The 16,712-nt window shown below is 45.8% G+C and overlaps 1 protein-coding gene across 1 annotated transcript in view; it reads left to right on the plus strand.

Moving 5' to 3' along the window:
• Positions 1 to 10: 10 nt before the first annotated feature.
• The window catches only part of POLR1A (RNA polymerase I subunit A), a 38,912-nt gene continuing 22,210 nt past the window's right edge, over positions 11 to 16,712 (plus strand). Inside the window, exons 1-14 of the mRNA XM_077917502.1 lie at positions 11 to 219; positions 2,557 to 2,761; positions 3,455 to 3,604; positions 3,674 to 3,781; positions 5,996 to 6,081; positions 6,218 to 6,324; positions 6,739 to 6,825; positions 7,978 to 8,080; positions 8,189 to 8,351; positions 8,461 to 8,640; positions 10,378 to 10,500; positions 11,956 to 12,183; positions 13,352 to 13,606; positions 15,405 to 15,596. Coding sequence (XP_077773628.1) covers positions 143 to 219; positions 2,557 to 2,761; positions 3,455 to 3,604; positions 3,674 to 3,781; positions 5,996 to 6,081; positions 6,218 to 6,324; positions 6,739 to 6,825; positions 7,978 to 8,080; positions 8,189 to 8,351; positions 8,461 to 8,640; positions 10,378 to 10,500; positions 11,956 to 12,183; positions 13,352 to 13,606; positions 15,405 to 15,596 — 2,064 coding nt within the window. The 5' untranslated portion in view covers positions 11 to 142. The remainder of the gene's footprint in view (positions 220 to 2,556; positions 2,762 to 3,454; positions 3,605 to 3,673; positions 3,782 to 5,995; positions 6,082 to 6,217; positions 6,325 to 6,738; positions 6,826 to 7,977; positions 8,081 to 8,188; positions 8,352 to 8,460; positions 8,641 to 10,377; positions 10,501 to 11,955; positions 12,184 to 13,351; positions 13,607 to 15,404; positions 15,597 to 16,712) is intronic.

Genomic DNA, 16,712 nt, shown 5'->3' on the forward strand with positions numbered 1-16,712 from the left:
AAGTGGCGCTTCGCTCCTGCTCCTCCTCCATCTCCTCCTCCCCTCTTCACACGTGCGGCCCTCGCCCTCAGGCTCCTTCCCGTGTCTCTCCTCCTCCTCCTCCTCGCAGGGGCGGCGGGCGGCGACCCCTCTTCCCGGGGCCATGGCGGCGGCGAAGGAGGCGCCGTGGCGGCGGCTGACGGGCCTGTCGTTCGGGATGTACACGGAGGAGGAGATACGGTACGCCCCGCGGCTGGGTAGCAAGACGGTTAAGAGAGTTGGAAAGGGACCCCCGAGGGTCATCTAGGCCAACCCCCTGCGAGGCAGGATACTTTTTTTTGCCCAACGTGGGTCTCGAACCTACGAGCCTGAGATTGAGAGTCAAGGGTGGTAGATGCACACGTGCTACGCGTGATCTGAGCCGAAAGGGCGAGAAGCGAGGATTGGAGGGGACCACGAGGGTCATCTAATAATAATAATAATAATAATAATAATAATAATAATAATAATAATAATAATAATATATTTATACCCCGCCCTACCCAGTCAAGATCTACTCCAATCCCCCTGCGATGCAGGAATCGTGTGCCCAACAACATGCCCAACTATGGGGTGCTAGTAGCATATCTGACTCTTTTTTGCACGGTGCTTTTGGGGAACCCGCTCCCCCTTTGGTTACTCTAGATCACTTTGTTTGTGCCACTGCAGATGTGCCAGCAGAGCTGTTGGTGCAGATATAGGCATTCTCTGAATGTGTTGTTTAGTCGTTTAGACGTGTGCGACTCTTCGTGACCCCGTGGACCAGAGCACGCCAGGCTCTCCTGTCTTCCACTGCCTCCCGCAGTTTGGTCAAACTCATGCTTGTAGCTTCAAGAACACTGTCCAACCATCTCGTCCTCCTTCGTCCCCTTCTCCTTGTGCCCTCCATCTTTCCCAACATCAGGGTCTTTTCCAGGGAGTCTTCTCTTCTCATGAGGTGGCCAAAGTCTTGGAGCATCAGCTTCAGGATCTGTCCTTCCAGTGAGCACTCAGGGCTGATTTCCTCCAGAATGGAGAGGTTTGATCTTCTTGCAGTCCATGGGACTCTCAAGAGTCTCCTCCAGCACCATAATTCAAAAGCATCAATTCTTCGGCGATCAGCCTTCTTTATGGTCCAGCTCTCACTTCCATACATCACTACTGGGAAAACCATAGCTTTGACTATACGGACCTTTGTTGGCAAGGTGATGTCTCTGCTTTTTAAGATGCTGTCTAGGTTTGTCATTGCTTTTCTCCCAAGAAGCAGGCGTATTTTAATTTTGTGACTGCTGTCACCATCTTTGAATGTAAAGGTAAAGGTAAAGGTACCCCTGCTCGTACGGGCCAGTCTTGACAGACTCTAGGGTTGTGCGCCCATCTCACTCTATAGGCCGGGGGCCAGCGCTGTCCGCAGACACTTCCGGGTCACGTGGCCAGCGTGACAAGCTGCATCTGGCGAGCCAGCGCAGCACACGGAACGCCGTTTACCTTCCCGCCAGTAAGCGGTCCCTATTTATCTACTTGCACCCGGGAGTGCTTTCGAACTGCTAGGTTGGCAGGCGCTGGGATCGAGCAACGGGAGCGCACCCCGCCGCGGGGATTCGAACCGCCGACCTTTCGATCGGCAAGTCCTAGGCGCTGAGGCTTTAACCCACAGCGCCACCCGCGTCCCATCTTTGAATGTAGTGCAATCCAATTCAGTTGGGGAAAACGTTTACCATAATTTGTGTACAATACTACTCAGCTATGGGAGAGGCACAACCTATACAGTTGTGCTGCTGTTAACAGCATATATATATATATATATGCAGGTTTTGGTGTCCTCGGGTGTCTTCCCGTGTAAAAGATGGGGTGTCTAGGCGACGTTTCGACGAGGTCTCACTCGTCGAAACGTCGCCTAGACACCCCATCTTTTACACGGGAAGACACCCGAGGACACCAAAACCTGCATTCCTGTACCCGTGAAAATCTACGAAAGCAAATATATATATATATATATATATATACACACACACACACACACGAATGTAAAAATGGGCTGTTAAAATTCATATTCCCCTGCTCCGTTTACATCTTGGACCACCTTTCTAGGTGTCAGAGTTAAACAGTAAAACATTGTGCCAGAAATGTTGCCTGCTTTGAGGCAATTGAAGAATAGTTCTGTGTCACATATCTTGTTGTGGTCTTCCAGCTGGGAGTGTTCCAGTAAAAAAGGCTATTGAATGGACAATCTTCTCTGTGCAAGCAGAATTCCACTAGTGCAGTGGGTCTTCTCCTTCCTCTCCTACCCCCTGTACCCTCAAAATCGGCTCCAGAGCACTGGGGGACAGCAATGTGTGATACAACCTAAAATCTTTGATAGCCGTTCTTATGGGTAAAAAGGTTTGATACAAGCAAAACTAGTACCATTCGCAAAACGACAAACATGTCATGAGAACTCTTTCCTCTCTCTCCTAACTTCACGATTAAAAAAAGTTAGTTGTTATCTCATGGAGTTCAGGGAAATGCAATCCAAAAATGGCTTTGATGCTACGTATCTAACTTTGTTTTTGTGTGTAGGAATCTGAGTGTAAAATCTATAACCAACCCCCTTTTCCTGGATAATGCGGGTACTCCGTCACCAAATGGACTGTACGATTTGTCTTTGGGGCCAACTGACAACAAAGAAGTGTGTGCTACTTGCACGCAGGACTTCAACAACTGCCCAGGTCATCTGGGTCACATAGAACTGCCCCTCACTGTCTACAATCCCCTCTTTTTTGATGTAAGTATATTCATGACATTCCTGATTTCTCATATTCTAGATTCTATGGAATGGGTGGTTGTGCTGCTTCAGGGTTGAAGTTACTGCAGTGTGAAGAATAAATGTATGGTGTGAACACTTCACATTGGTTAATTACCGTCTTTTTCGCTCCATAAGACGCACATTTTCCCCTCCAAAAATTAAGGGTTGCCTTCACTGAAGCCTCTGGAGCGCGGTGGGAGCTCCCGCAGTGCTCCGGAGGCTTTGCGTTCCTTTCGCTGAAGCCTGGAGAGCGAGAGGGGTCAGTGCGCACCGACCCCTCTCGGTCTCCAGGCTTCAAAGATAGCTGCCTCCAGAGCTCCCGCTGCACTCCAGAGGCTTTGGGTTCCTTTCGCTGAAGGGTAAGTGCCCCTTCAGCTAAGGCGCAGTGCCCCTTCAGCTAAGCGGGAGGAGAAATGGAAGGGGCTCCGTTTCTCCTGCCGCTTGGCTGAAGGGGCGCTGCGCAGAGAGGGGGAGTCCCCCCCCCCTTGTTCTCCCCCTCTAAAACAAGGTGCGTCCTATGGTCGGGTGCGTCCTATAGAGCGAAAAATACGGTATAGTCTTCTACCTTTCCGGGTTTTTGGAAGGATTTTAACAAGATTAAATATGAAAGGTGCTTTGAAACTTTAATGAAATATTTCGTAGTGCGATAATAAACTATTTTATCTTCTTCAGAAATTATTCCTTTTGATACGAGGTTCCTGCTTGAGCTGTGCCCACCTGACCTGTCCACGGGCTGTGATTCATTTACTGCTTAACCAGCTGAAGCTTCTAGAAGTAGGGTTGCTTCAAGCAGCCCATGATCTTGAGGCCATCCTAAGCAGGGTAAGTTTGGCTCCTCTTGGTTTTTGTCTGAGAGCATTCAGCATGTTTCTAATTCAATCTTTATTTTAGTTTTTAGATGACAATGCAGACGCACCAGGTGCAGATGTGGAAGAAGTGCTGAGTTTGCACACAAAGGAATTGCTCCAAAATAACCAATTCAGAGAACATGGTGCACATGTAAGTAAGACGAAACAGTATTATAGACCACTATTTATGGTGCTTTGAATAAGCAATCTGCTCTTGCTTCCATGTCTGAGGTAAAGGTAAAGGGACCCCTGACCATTAGGTCCAGTTGTGGCCGACTCTGGGGTTACAGCGCTCATCTCGCTTTATTGGCCGAGGGAGCCGGTGTACAGCTTCCGGGTCATGTGGCCAGCATGACTAAGCCGCTTCTGGCAAACCAGAGTAGCGCACGGAAATGCCATTTACCTTCCCGCCAGAGCGATACCTATTTATCTACTTGCACTTTGACGTGCTTTCGAACTGGTAGGTTGGCAGGAGCAGGGACCAAGCAACAGGAGCTCACATCGTTGCGGGGATTCGAACTGCCGACCTTCTGATCAGCAAGTCCTAGGCTCTGTGGTTTAACCCACAGCGCCACCCGCGTCCCTTTCCATGTTTGAGACAAGCTTGCAATTCCTCTTTATTAAAGTGCCTACCGTTTTGTGGTTATCTTAGGGTAAACACTCTTCTGGACTAGTTCTTGAAAAATTTGCAGTGGCAGATTTACTCAAATTATGTTAAATAGGAAATGAAATTAATAAAAGCATTGCTTTTTTTTAAAACTTCCTACACCACATAGTAATGCAACATAACGGCCGGCTAACAACTGTAGGAGACATATCTTGTTGCTTGTTTAAAGAAAATTAGCTTTTAGTAGAAGCCAAGTGAATTTTGGATTACTGTATCTCTTTCTCCTATTAACTCAGGTATGGTTTTAAAAATCATTTTCCATACCATTATCTCTTGAATAACTTTCACACCATAAGATGACAACATATTAAAGTGAAATATAGTTCATCTGAATTCTTATACACACTTACCTGGCACTTGCAAAGGATTGCATTGTTAGTAGGGCAGGTGAACAGACACTTGGGCTAAATCACTACAAACCTACAGGTAAGGATATACAAATTTGATGTTGCAGGGACTGAGTTGCTTAGCTAACAATCAGTCAAATGGTATCGTTGGATAAAATGATGAGGAAGGGGATAGTGAGCACAAGAGCTACTGTTTTTGTAATATCTCTGTAGTCAAATTGAGAAGATGTTGACTTCCCAATCTGGACAGCCCAGATCAGGCATGAACTCTGCAAAAATGATATACCTGGGAGACAAAATGTTGACAACAGGAACAAAGGCACCTTGGGTCCATTGACAGACCAGCGCATCAAAGAGAATTTAGTATATACTAAATGTACTAATGGGACGCAGGTGGCGCTGTGGGTTAAACCACGGAGCCTAGGACTTGCCGATCAGAAGGTCGGCGGTTCAGATCCCCGTGACGGGGTGAGCTCCCGTTGCTCGGTCGCTGCTCCTGCCAACCTAGCAGTTCGAAAGCACGTCAAAGTGCAAGTAGATAAATAGGTACCACTCTGGCGGGAAGGTAAACGGCGTTTCCGTGCACTGCTCTGGTTCGCAAGAAGCAGCTTGGTCATGCTGGCCACATGACCCGGAAGCTGTCTGTGGACACACGTCGGCTCCCTCGGCCAGATAAAGCAACCCCAAAGTCGGTCACAACTGGACCTAATGGTCAGGGGTCCCTTTACCTTAAATGTACTATGTGGCTAGTCTACTCAAGTAATTTCTGAGTATGCGTCAGTGCAATACATTTTTAGCCATCCTAGTCTTGTATTACTGTATAAGACTAGGTTTTTTTTTACCAAAAACTTAGGTTTAAAATTTGAACTCATCCAAAAAATACCCAGAAAAATACGGTATATTCTGGGCTCAGCATTCCAAACAGTGAAAAGAGTCTTCTGCATAAAAATTGTTTGGATCAATGTACTTGAGTGTAGTGACTGTGAAATGTCAAAACGTTTTTCAACCCAAGAACAAAAATGTTTAGTAATGGGATGTATTTTATGTGTTTTGAAACTTTTAAGTGCAATGAAATAAGGAAACTTGTACAGCCAAATATAATGTGTGAACCAGGTGATCACAGGTATGGTCAATAACCATTCTGTCATAATGGTTAGAATCATTGTTGCAATTGCACTAAATGGCTGGGACCATGATGGTCGAATTCTACATTACATTTGCTGGTGTTTGTGGAAGACTGCCACAACTACGTGAATGATGAATGTTTGAATTGAAAGTGATTAATATGTAGGCTACTGGGAGTTGCGCAAGCCAACAGTGAATTATGTAGCTGTTATTTCTTCCCTCTTAGGTAAAAAACGTATGCGAGTATAGAAGCAAACTTATCTCCCAGTTTTGGAAATCGCACATGGGTTCAAAGAGATGTCCAAACTGCAAGTAAGTATATCCATTTGATCAGAAGCCAATTAACCTTATAAGGCCTGTTTCTTTCCCCTCCCCAGCAATAACTGCTAGAATTCTGTATGCTGCTTTTAACAATTGCAATGTTGTCTTTTTTAACTCTTTCTTCAAGAGCGGGAAGATCGCTCGTCCGAAAAGAGCACAATAGCAAGCTCACTGTGACTTACCCTACCACAGTAATCAAGTCAGGCAAACAGGTGGTTGTGGAGGAAGCAGCAAGTACGTACGCCGATGCATTGAAATGTATTTTCAGAGAAAGTATTCTCATTTACTTTAAAAGCGTTCGATAAATTTTGAAACCCATTGATCGTATTAAGTTCTGAGGATGACCTGATTGTGTAGCATATCTGTGATAGAAAGTTCATGCAAATACTTATTTTTATTTACTTGGAGCTGTTCCTTTGTGACTGGCTATATCAAAGACCCAGTGGGTGGATGCATAGCTAGAATATTCAGAAGTTTTTAGCTTACCACTTGTGTGTGCAGCTTTCCGCTGGGATTGGCTGTAGCTGACTGCTGCTGGTATTGAACAAGTGCAGTTTTTATTAGTTTGTATTTCAATTGTATGATATTCTACAAATAACTTACGATGGAATTTTAATGGTTTTTTTCCAATAAACTTTAACTCCTTAGCCATAGATGAAACCCAGCTGGGAAAACGTGGCTATATGACACCTGCTATTGCCAAAAAACATGTTGAAGCCTTGTGGAAGAATGAAGGTAAGTGATTGGTCCTTATTTATAGTTGGTGCCCAGTCCCAATCTTGGGGTGTGTGTTGCGTCTGTCCATATTTATGGATACAGCATATAGAATCATTCCTGTTGTGGGTTTGATTTTTGTTACGTTTTGAGAATTCCTTGCTCTTGGCATCGAGACATCTCAGATGGTTGAGAGGTGCTACGTTTGCCTCTTCCAAATACTGCGAAAGGGTGTATCCTGTGACATTGGTATCTGGTCTTTTCTGTGGGTAGAAAGAACTGAAAATGTGACTCACTTCTCAAGTTGAGGAACTTGTGCTATATCTAAAATATTTACAGTGTACACCAGGGCTCACCCCAGATGTCGTCGTGCCCAGAGTAGAAAGTTCAAGAACTGCTGCTAATTAGCATGGCGCACAGTCCAACAGGATGCTTTCCTGAGCAGGCGTCATTAAAATAGTTGGGAGCTGTGCAAAAGTTGTGTTCCATGCAGCTTCCGTTTATTTCAATCCCAATGGATTTTGTCTTGTGTGCCAGATTTCGGTGTTGCCCAGTCTGCCAGCCATCATCTTATTTCACAGTTGCATGTGACCCTGTTGCCTTTTGGTTGTGGGTTTTTGCATGGCACTAGAAGATGTTATAAAGGTAAAAGGACCCCTGACCATTAGGTCCAGTCATGGCCGACTCTGGGGTTGCGGCTCTCATCTCGCTTTAATGGCCGAGGGAGCCGGCATACAGCTTCCGGGTCATGTGGCCAGCATGACTAAGCCGCTTCTGGCGAACCAGAGCAGCACACGGAAACGCCTTTACCTTCCCGCCGGAGCGGTACCTTTTTATCTACTTGCACTGGTGTGCTTTCGAACTGCTAGGTTGGCAGGAGCAGGGACCGGGAGCTCACCCCGTCACAGGGATTCGAACCACCGACCTTCTGATCGGCTCTGTGGTTTAACCCACAGTGCCACCCGCGTCACTTCAAAGGTTTTAGGAGGATATAAATTACCGTATGTCCATGCTCACAGCGATGAATACCCAGGAAACTATCAAATGGATTTGTTGAAAACATACCTTGTAGGTGTGTGTTCTGCGAACAGTTTGTATTAACACCTGTTTTTGTGTGTGACAGCTTTGACCTAAATGTAGCAAGGTGCTAATGCTTCTTTCTTCTGTTTTTAGGTTTTTTCCTTTGCAAGCTTCTCTCTGGCATGACAGCCATTGGCGATTCAAGTTTCAATCCTGATATGTTCTTCCTCGATAAACTTGTTGTTCCACCTTCCAGGTAACGAAGCACTTTTGGACTTTATTTCACAATGTGATCCTGAAACTGATTTACAGTTGTGATTTGTATCAGCTCTAGAAAGAGGGCATTGTTTATCTCTGGTTATAGATATCGTCCCGTGAATCGCATTGCAGACCAGATGTTTGCCAATGGTCAGACCGTGAACTTGCAAGCTGTGATGAAGGATGCTCTTCTGACTCGGAAACTTCTGGCTTTCATAGCTCAGGAACAGTGCCAGTCGTTGCAAATTGAAGAAGGAGACCTGAAGACGGTAAGGTCAGGAGGACCTGTTCAGTGTCCGTCGTATCAGTGGAAAATGCATGCGGTTAAAACCCAGTGAGGCTTTTTGACCTCAGTAGTTTTGTTTTGATGTTTCACAGATAAACACAGATAAACAGCCTGTGGAGCCCCTGGACCGTTCTGTCTTGGTGACAATCCCAGGGCAGACTACTGCAGATAAGCTTTACAACATTTGGATTCGTCTTCAGAGCCACATAAATATTGTGTTCGACAGCGACATGGATAAGTTAATGTCTGAAAAGTACCCTGGTGTACGTCAGGTGAGAGCTGCAGAAATATTCAGTGTTTGGTTGAGTATTCTGAAGTTGTTGGAAGGGGTTGATACATTGTGAACTACAGTCGTACCTTGGTTTTCGAACGGCTTAGTTCTCGAATGTTTTGGCTCCCAAACGCCACAAACTCGGAAGTGACTGTTCCTGTTTGTGAACTATTTTTGGAAGCCAAACTCCCAATGGGGCTTCTGATTGGCTGCAGGAGCTTCCTGCAGCCAATCAGAAGCCGTGCTTTGGTTTCCGAACGTTTTGGAAGTCGAATGGACTTCGGGAACGGATTCCATTCGACTTCCAAGGTACGACTGTATTCCTGACACTTATTTTGTGTATTTTAAAAATGCTGTTCAGCAAAACAGCTCCCAGCACAGGTCACAATGAAATATAAAGAACAGAATACCAAGACACTGTAGCAAAACAAACCAGTTCTAATAAAGCCAGCAATTAAGCAGCACTTAAGCTAAGTTAAGAGGCAGAATTTTAAAAGTCTGGGACAATGAAAGAAAACGGTCATTTGGAGCCAAAAAGATAGCAGAGAAGGCCTAACTAGGAGGGCCTAAGGAGTGGTGAGGGATTGTCATAAATGAGGTACCAGCACCAAAAAATAGGTCTGTCAAGTCACTACCCATCTCATCTCAAATATGTTGGGGAGCCCACCCAGATGAGAGTTCTCCACCAGTGACTTCAGGTGGGCTGGCTGATACGGGACCAGACTTCCTTCAGGTATCCAGGTCCCAAGCCATGTTAAGGCTTTGAAGGTAAGCAGCAATGTTTCAAAATGTGCTCTAAAACGAACAAGAAGCCAGTGCAGTTCTTGTAAGTGCTGGCGTGATAGGGTTCCAACTTTCAGTCCCAGTTAGTTTAGAATACAGCTGCTAGGCTTAAAACTAATTTGCAAGCAGCTTTTAAAAATAATGCATTGCGATATCCAATTCTGGATTTTTTCAGAGCATGGATTACCATAACCAATCTTGGCTGATGAAAGTCACACAATGATATACAGGCCACCTGAATCTCTAGTGACAAAGTTGGGTTTAGGAGCATCCCCAGACCTTAAGCCTGATCTTTAAGGGCATGGGAGTAGCCAATACGATGCTTTTGGATGTTGTTAGGCTCCAACTCCCACCATCGCTGACTGCTGGCCATGCTGGCTGGAGTCCAAGATTTGAGAGGCCAGAGTTCCCCCTATGCCTGCTTTAGGGGGAGTAAATCCTCATCTGCTGAACACCATTTCCTTGAGCAGACAAACCACAAGTCCACCGAATGTCCATTTTGTAAGGACTGAGTTTTAGATTATTGGCCCTCATCCAACAGTTCAGAACTTGCCCCATCTCACCTGACTTGAATGTAAATGAGAAGTTGAGTTAGGTGTCATTTGTATATTGAAGGCACCTCACCAGAGGACCTTCCCCAGCAGTTTCATGTAGATTTACTTGAACTTTGATGCTGAAAACCTAAATAGGCAAGAATGAACTGATCCACTGGGTCTTCTACTTTTTTCATTGAACTTTATGAGTTACTTTTGTTGAAATCTACAATTCAATACAATGAATAGTATATCTTATTTTTTCAGACGTACAGCCGGTTACGTCTTGTTTGTTTATTGAATATGTTTCACATAACCAGTGGTTTGTTGTTGTTTTTTGAAAACCTAAATAGGTCAAAATAGTGAAAATGTCTCTCTGTCTCTATCTCCCTCTCCCCCCCCCCCCCACATTTGTGATAAAGTTTCTGGAGAAAAAGGATGGCCTGTTCCGCAAGCATATGATGGGAAAGCGAGTGGATTATGCAGCTCGGTCAGTCATTTGCCCTGACATGTACATTCGGACCAATGAAATTGGCATTCCTATGGTAAGTGAAGCCTACTTAGTACAGAAGGTGGTTTATCATCATGGAGATTTTGGGGGTTGGCATTTTTATACCCTTCCATAATTTTGGAAGATGTTATCCTTTTTAATAATAATAATAATAATAATAATAATAATAATAATAATAATAATAATAGTTCTTGTACCCCACCCATCTGATTGGGTTGCCCCAGCCACTTTGGTGGCTTGCAACGGAATATACAGTGGTACCTTGGTTTACAAACTTAATCCGTTCCAGAAGTCTGTTCTTAAACCAAGGCGTTCTTAAACCAAGGTGTGCTTTCCCATAGCAGCGGGGGAACTCAATTTACACTCAACAGGAAGCGGAACATGTTCTGCTTCCAAGGCAAAGTTCACAAACCGAAACACCTACTTCCGGGTTTTCCAGCATTCTTAATCCAAGTTGTTCATAAACTAAGCTGTTCTTAAACCAAGGTACCACTGTACACAACAAAACATTTAGCATTCAAAGCTTCCTGAAACAGGGCTGCCTTCAGATGTCTATGAAAAGTCATATAATTGTTTTGCTCAACATCTGATGGGAGGGTGTTCTACAGGGGGCATGTAACTACAGTGGTGCCTCGCAAGACGAAAAGAATCCGTTCCACGATTCTCTTCGTCTAGCGGTTTTTTCGTCTTGCGAAGCAACCCCATTAGCGGATTAGCGCTATTAGCGGTTTAGCGGATTAGCGGCTATTAAAGGCTTAGCGGCTGAGCTGCTAAAAGGCTATTAGCGGCTTAGCGGCTTAGAAAAAGGGGGGGAAGCGGGGAAAAAATGGCAAGACTCGCAAGACATTTTCATCTTGCGAAGCAAGCCCATAGGGAAATTCGTCTTGCGAAGCAACTCAAAAACGGAAAACCCTTTCGTCTAGCGGGTTTTCCGTCTTGCGAGGCATTCGTCTTGCGGGGCACCTTACCAAGAAGGCCCTCTGCCTGGTTCCCTGTAACTTCACTTCTTGCAGTGAGGGATCCGCCAGAAGGCCCTTGGAGCTGGACCTTACTTCTAAAGCTGAGAATTTGTGTCTTCTTATATTTCCTCCGAAACATCTTGCAGTGATGATTGGTCAAGTAGGCTTCATTGGGAACACATAATTTTCAGTGACTATGTGCGTATCACCACCAATATACACAGCACTTTGCAAAGTAACACCAGCCAAAAAAAGGACCCAGATGGAGCCAACAAACTAAATGTACAGAGAAGGATGGACTGAAAGAGGAAGAAGAAGGAATGATAAAAGGGAGGGCCAGCTTATTTTGACCTTGCTGCAGTTGTGGGTGAGAGTTAAAGGCCTATGACAGCAAATAATATGTATCTCGCTAGTACACTGATTACTTAGTCTTAGTAAGGAGAATGGAAGTGAATCTCTGCTGTTGTGATACCACGGACAAGAACTTGATCCTTGCCTTTTTCTTTTTCTTTGCTTTTTCTTCGTTGTAGGTGTTTGCTACCAAGCTGACTTATCCTCAGCCTGTAACTCCCTGGAATGTTCAAGAATTGAGGCAGGCGGTCATCAATGGTCCCAATGAGCACCCAGGTGCTTCCATGGTTATCAACGAAGATGGGTCTCGCACGATACTGAGCACAGCCAGTCAGACCCAGAGGGAAGCCATAGCCAAGCAACTCCTGACTCCTTCCACAGGGGCACCGAAACCAGGGCTAAAAATTGTGAGTAGAGTTGCTTCACACGTAAGTTCAGGTTAGCCAACACGGTGCTCTCCAAATGGTTGGAGGTCCAGTGGTCAGGGATGATGGGAGTTGTAGTCCCATCATCCCTGACCGTTGTAGGTGGAGGGCATCATATTGGATAATGTCCCTGACCTAGAAGTTAGGATGGTGAGGTTAAAGAATTAAAAAAAAAAAAACCAACCCCCCTGGCTAGATGATTCAACTTGCATCATTGAAGATTACAGGACTTCTAGCAGTCCACTGCCAAGCTGGCTCCATCAGGTCCAAAACTTAGAGCAAGGGGTGCAGGATAACCTGGTCCCCTCTCAACACCTTCCCCAGTCGAGGGAACACATTTCCCTCCTTAGGCAAATGGAGCATTGCTTTCTGAAACCCCAGTATCAGTCTGAAGAGAAGGTACTGGACCACTAGGTGAAAGGCAGATTCTGGGTTCTCCTTACTTCTCTCTGAATTCTCCTTCCACTTTGGCTGGCTGTGTCCTTTTAAACATGCTTGTTTGGGGGTTGCTTTGTTGGTTTGTTTTCATTTTAATAGTGTATTTTGAGTTCTCATCTTGTTGTGAACTACCCTGTGGTACCTCGGGTTACATCCGCTTCAGGTTACATCCGCTTCAGGTTACAGACTCCGCTAACCCAGAAATAGTACCTCGGGTTAAGAACTTTGCTTCAGGATAAGAACAGAAATCGTGCAGCGGCGGTGCAGCAGCAGCAGCAGGAGGCCCCATTAGCTAAAGTGGTGCTTCAGGTTAAGAACAGTTTCAGGTAAAGTACGGACCTCCAGAACGAATTAAGTACTTAACCTGAGGTACCACTGTATACAGATTAAACAAACGAAACAAGTAACGGACTATGAATAAAAAGATTTCCTAGGAGGTTGTCGTAACAAGACTCCTTCTTCCCCTTCTGTCTCCACTGGCTCCAATCTCACTGCTCAGGTCTGCAATGGATTCCATGAGAGTCCTGTGCCCCATTAGTTTTAGTCAATAGATTCCACCATCAAGTAAGAAGAGGGGAGCGACACAGGTTGCAGCTTCTTAGCCTTTAGGAGGGAAGAAAGGCTTTGTGTCTCCTACTGTGTATTCAGAAAGGATCTTAACTCCCTTGGAAAGATTTCTTTTTTTATGTGGCTGAACTTGAACCTCTTGCAGGTGTGCCGCCATATTAAAAACGGAGATGTCCTTTTGCTGAATCGGCAGCCGACCCTTCACAGACCCTCCATCCAAGCTCATCGAGCCAGGATCCTGCCCGAAGAGAAGGTCCTGAGGCTTCACTATGCCAACTGCAAAGCCTACAACGCTGATTTTGACGGCGACGAAATGAACGCCCACTTCCCTCAGAACGAACTGGGCAGAGCTGAAGCCTACGTCCTGGCGTGTACTGACGAACAGTATCTTGTCCCCAAGGTGAACCGGGGAGCAAATTGTGTTGGACGTTGCTTGATTTCCCCCCTGCTTCCTTGGCGTTTTCCTTCTCTGTTTTTCAGCCGTGCGTTGATAGGAATGATAAGGTGCTTCATAACTCTTTATCTGCCAGTGGAAGAAACAGGATTGTGAACTTACAAAAAACATTGGCGGGCGGGCATTGCCAGTCTTTGGAATTCCCATTGGATGCTCTGGGAGGTCCAGCTGCAATCAATTTGCGTGCCAATCAGTGGAGCACAAGGCCTCTGAATGCAATTCAACTCTGGCTATGCACTGGGAGGGAGCCAGGGTGGTATAATTTTGTAACCGAGCTGTGGTACAACTCGAGGTGGGGTGTTTTTTGGGGGGTGGAGCTTTTGAAAATAAAATCTAAGGCAGCCACTGGCAAAGTGACCAGCTTTGGGATGGGGGTCTGATAATAATGTCCACCGTGGTCTTTTAAAGCATGGTTTTGTTGTTGTTTAGTCGTTTAGTCGTGTCCGACTCTTCGTGACCCCATGGACCAGAGCACGCCAGGCACTCCTGTCTTTGTCCATGGAGTTTTCTTGGCAGGGATGCTGGAGTGGCTTGCCGGTTCCTGCTCCAGGTGGATCACATTTGGTCAAAACTCTCCGCTATGACCTGTCCATCTTGGGTGCCCTGCTTGGCATAGTTCATAGCTTCTCTGAGATATTCAAGCCCCTTCGCCACGGCAAGGCAGTGATCCATGAAGGGGAAGGCATGGTTTAGCAATTGTAAAAATCCAGATGGTATATGTAATGTCTTGAAGGGAGGGGATGGCAAAGTTTATTGCAGTGGCATTGTGCGGGGTGGCGGTGGGAAGAAGAGCAGTTAGCCCAGGCTTCCTCAACCTCGGCCCTCCAGATGTTTTTTGGCCTACAACTCCCATGATCCCTACCTAACAGTGGTCAGGGATGATGGGAATTGTAGTCTCAAAAACATTTGGAGGGCCGAGGTTGAGGAAGCCTGAGTTAGCCCTTTTGCTGCATGACATTTTGAAGAGCAAAATTCCCTTTCTGAGATGCGTTGCAGTCTGGAGAGGCCTTTCACCTTTTTCCACGAGGGGGAGAAAGTGGGTGGTGGTGTTTATTGCAGAAGCAGCCTGTGGGGAAAGGGCTTTTCCTCAGCCTTCCTGCCATTAACTTTGCAGCCTCCCCTAGCGCTTATTTCCTTAAAGGGTCCATGCACTTTCATGCTTCTAAGCCCCAGGATGGTTGCGTTGCCTCACACTTGTAAGCCCCTCTGAGCCACAGTCTCGAAGCCTGTAGTGTGGTGATAATAACAGTGGGCTGCTGATTTTGTCCAAGGTCTTTTCCAAGTTACAGTGGTGCCTCGCAAGACGAAATTAATACGTTCCGCGAGTTTTGTCGTCTTGCGATTTTTTTCGTCTTGCGAAGCACGGTGTCGGGAAAGTTTTGGAAAAGCTTCAAAAACCTCAAAAAGCTTTAAAAACCTCAAAAAAGGCTACCACACCGCGTTCTGTGAGTTGCTCCTCGAAGTCAAGTCGCAACGGTGTTAAGAAAAAGGAAACAAACTTGCAAGACGTTTCCGTCTTGCGAAGCAAGCCCATAGGGAAAATCATCTTGCGAAGCAGCTCAAAAAACAAAAAACCCTTTGGTCTAGCGAGTTTTTTGTCTTGCGAGGCATTCGTCTTGCGAGGTACCACTGTAATTTGTAAATTAATCCTTTAAGTGCAGTGTTTAAAGGAGCTACAGAATTTCCCACTGGGCCTGCTAACATACTGCTTGACACTTCCTTTTCTGTCTTGTTTATTTCTCAGGATGGGCAGCCGCTGGCAGGTTTGATCCAAGATCACATGATCTCTGGTACCAGTATGACCACACGGGGCTGCTTCTTCACTAGAGAACAGTATGTGGAACTTGTGTATCAAGGGCTGGTAGACAAAAAAGGAATGGTGAAGCTTCTCCCTCCGGCCATTATCAAGCCGCAACACTTGTGGACAGGGAAGCAGGTAGGTTAACCAGTACGCCTTAAATAAAATAGTCTGTTCAGAGTTGAACAGTATGATTTAAGGCTTGCCCTTTCACTGAAATAATGGGCACATTTTGTGTGTGTGTGTGTGTGTGTGTGTGTGTGTGTACATATATACATATACGGTGATACCTTCGGTTGCGGATGGGATCCGTTCCAGAGCTCTGGTCGGATCCCGAGGTTTTTGCAACCGGAGGTGCCTGCTCTGTGCATGCGCAGCAGAGCGCTTCTGCGCATGTGTGCACGGCAAAACCTGGAAAAATACTTCCGGGTTTGCCGCGTGCGTATCCTGAAGGATACGTAACCAGAGGTGCTCGTAAGTGGAGGTACTACTTACATATATACATCTTACTTACATATATGCATACTTACATATACAGTGGTGCCTCGCAAGACGAAAAGAATCCGTTCCGCGAGTCTCTTCGTTTTGCGGTTCTTTCGTCTTGCGAAGCAAGCCCATTAGCGGATTAGCGGATTAGCGCTATTAGTGGCTTAGCGGGTTTAGCGGATCAGCTGATAAGCGGCTTAGCAGATCAGCTGTTAAGCGGCTTAGCGGATCAGCTGTTAAGCGACTTAGCGGATCAGCTGATAAGCGGCTTAGCGATCAGCTGTTAAGTGGCTTAGCGGATCAGCTGATAAGCGGCTTAGCGGCTTGGGAAAAAGGGGTGGGGGGGAGAGAAAAAAACCCTGCAGGAACTCGCAAGACATTTTCGTCTTGCGAAGCAAGCCCATAGGAAATTCGTTTTGCGAAGCACCTCCAAAACGGAAAACCCTTTCGTCTAGCGGGTTTTCCGTCTTGCGAGGCATTCGTCTTGCGGGGCACCACTGTACACATCTATCTATCTATCTATCTATCTATCTATCTATCTATCTATCTATCTATCTACATCTCTGGAGTTATTGGATTGTGGTTTTTGTTTGTTTGTATAATGCACTTTTCCCCTTGATAGTGTGAAGGAGCAATCTGTTAGCTATACACCTGATAGACTTGGGTAGAAACAAGAGGAATGAGTCTAGCTGGTTAAGAATATGCCCCATCCCTCCTGCTGCTCTTGGCTGTGTTGCTGCCTGCTGAAACGGGATTGGAGACTCCCCA

The sequence above is a fragment of the Podarcis muralis genome, chromosome 13, assembly GCF_964188315.1.
Source record: "Podarcis muralis chromosome 13, rPodMur119.hap1.1, whole genome shotgun sequence".
NCBI lineage: Eukaryota > Metazoa > Chordata > Lepidosauria > Squamata > Lacertidae > Podarcis > Podarcis muralis.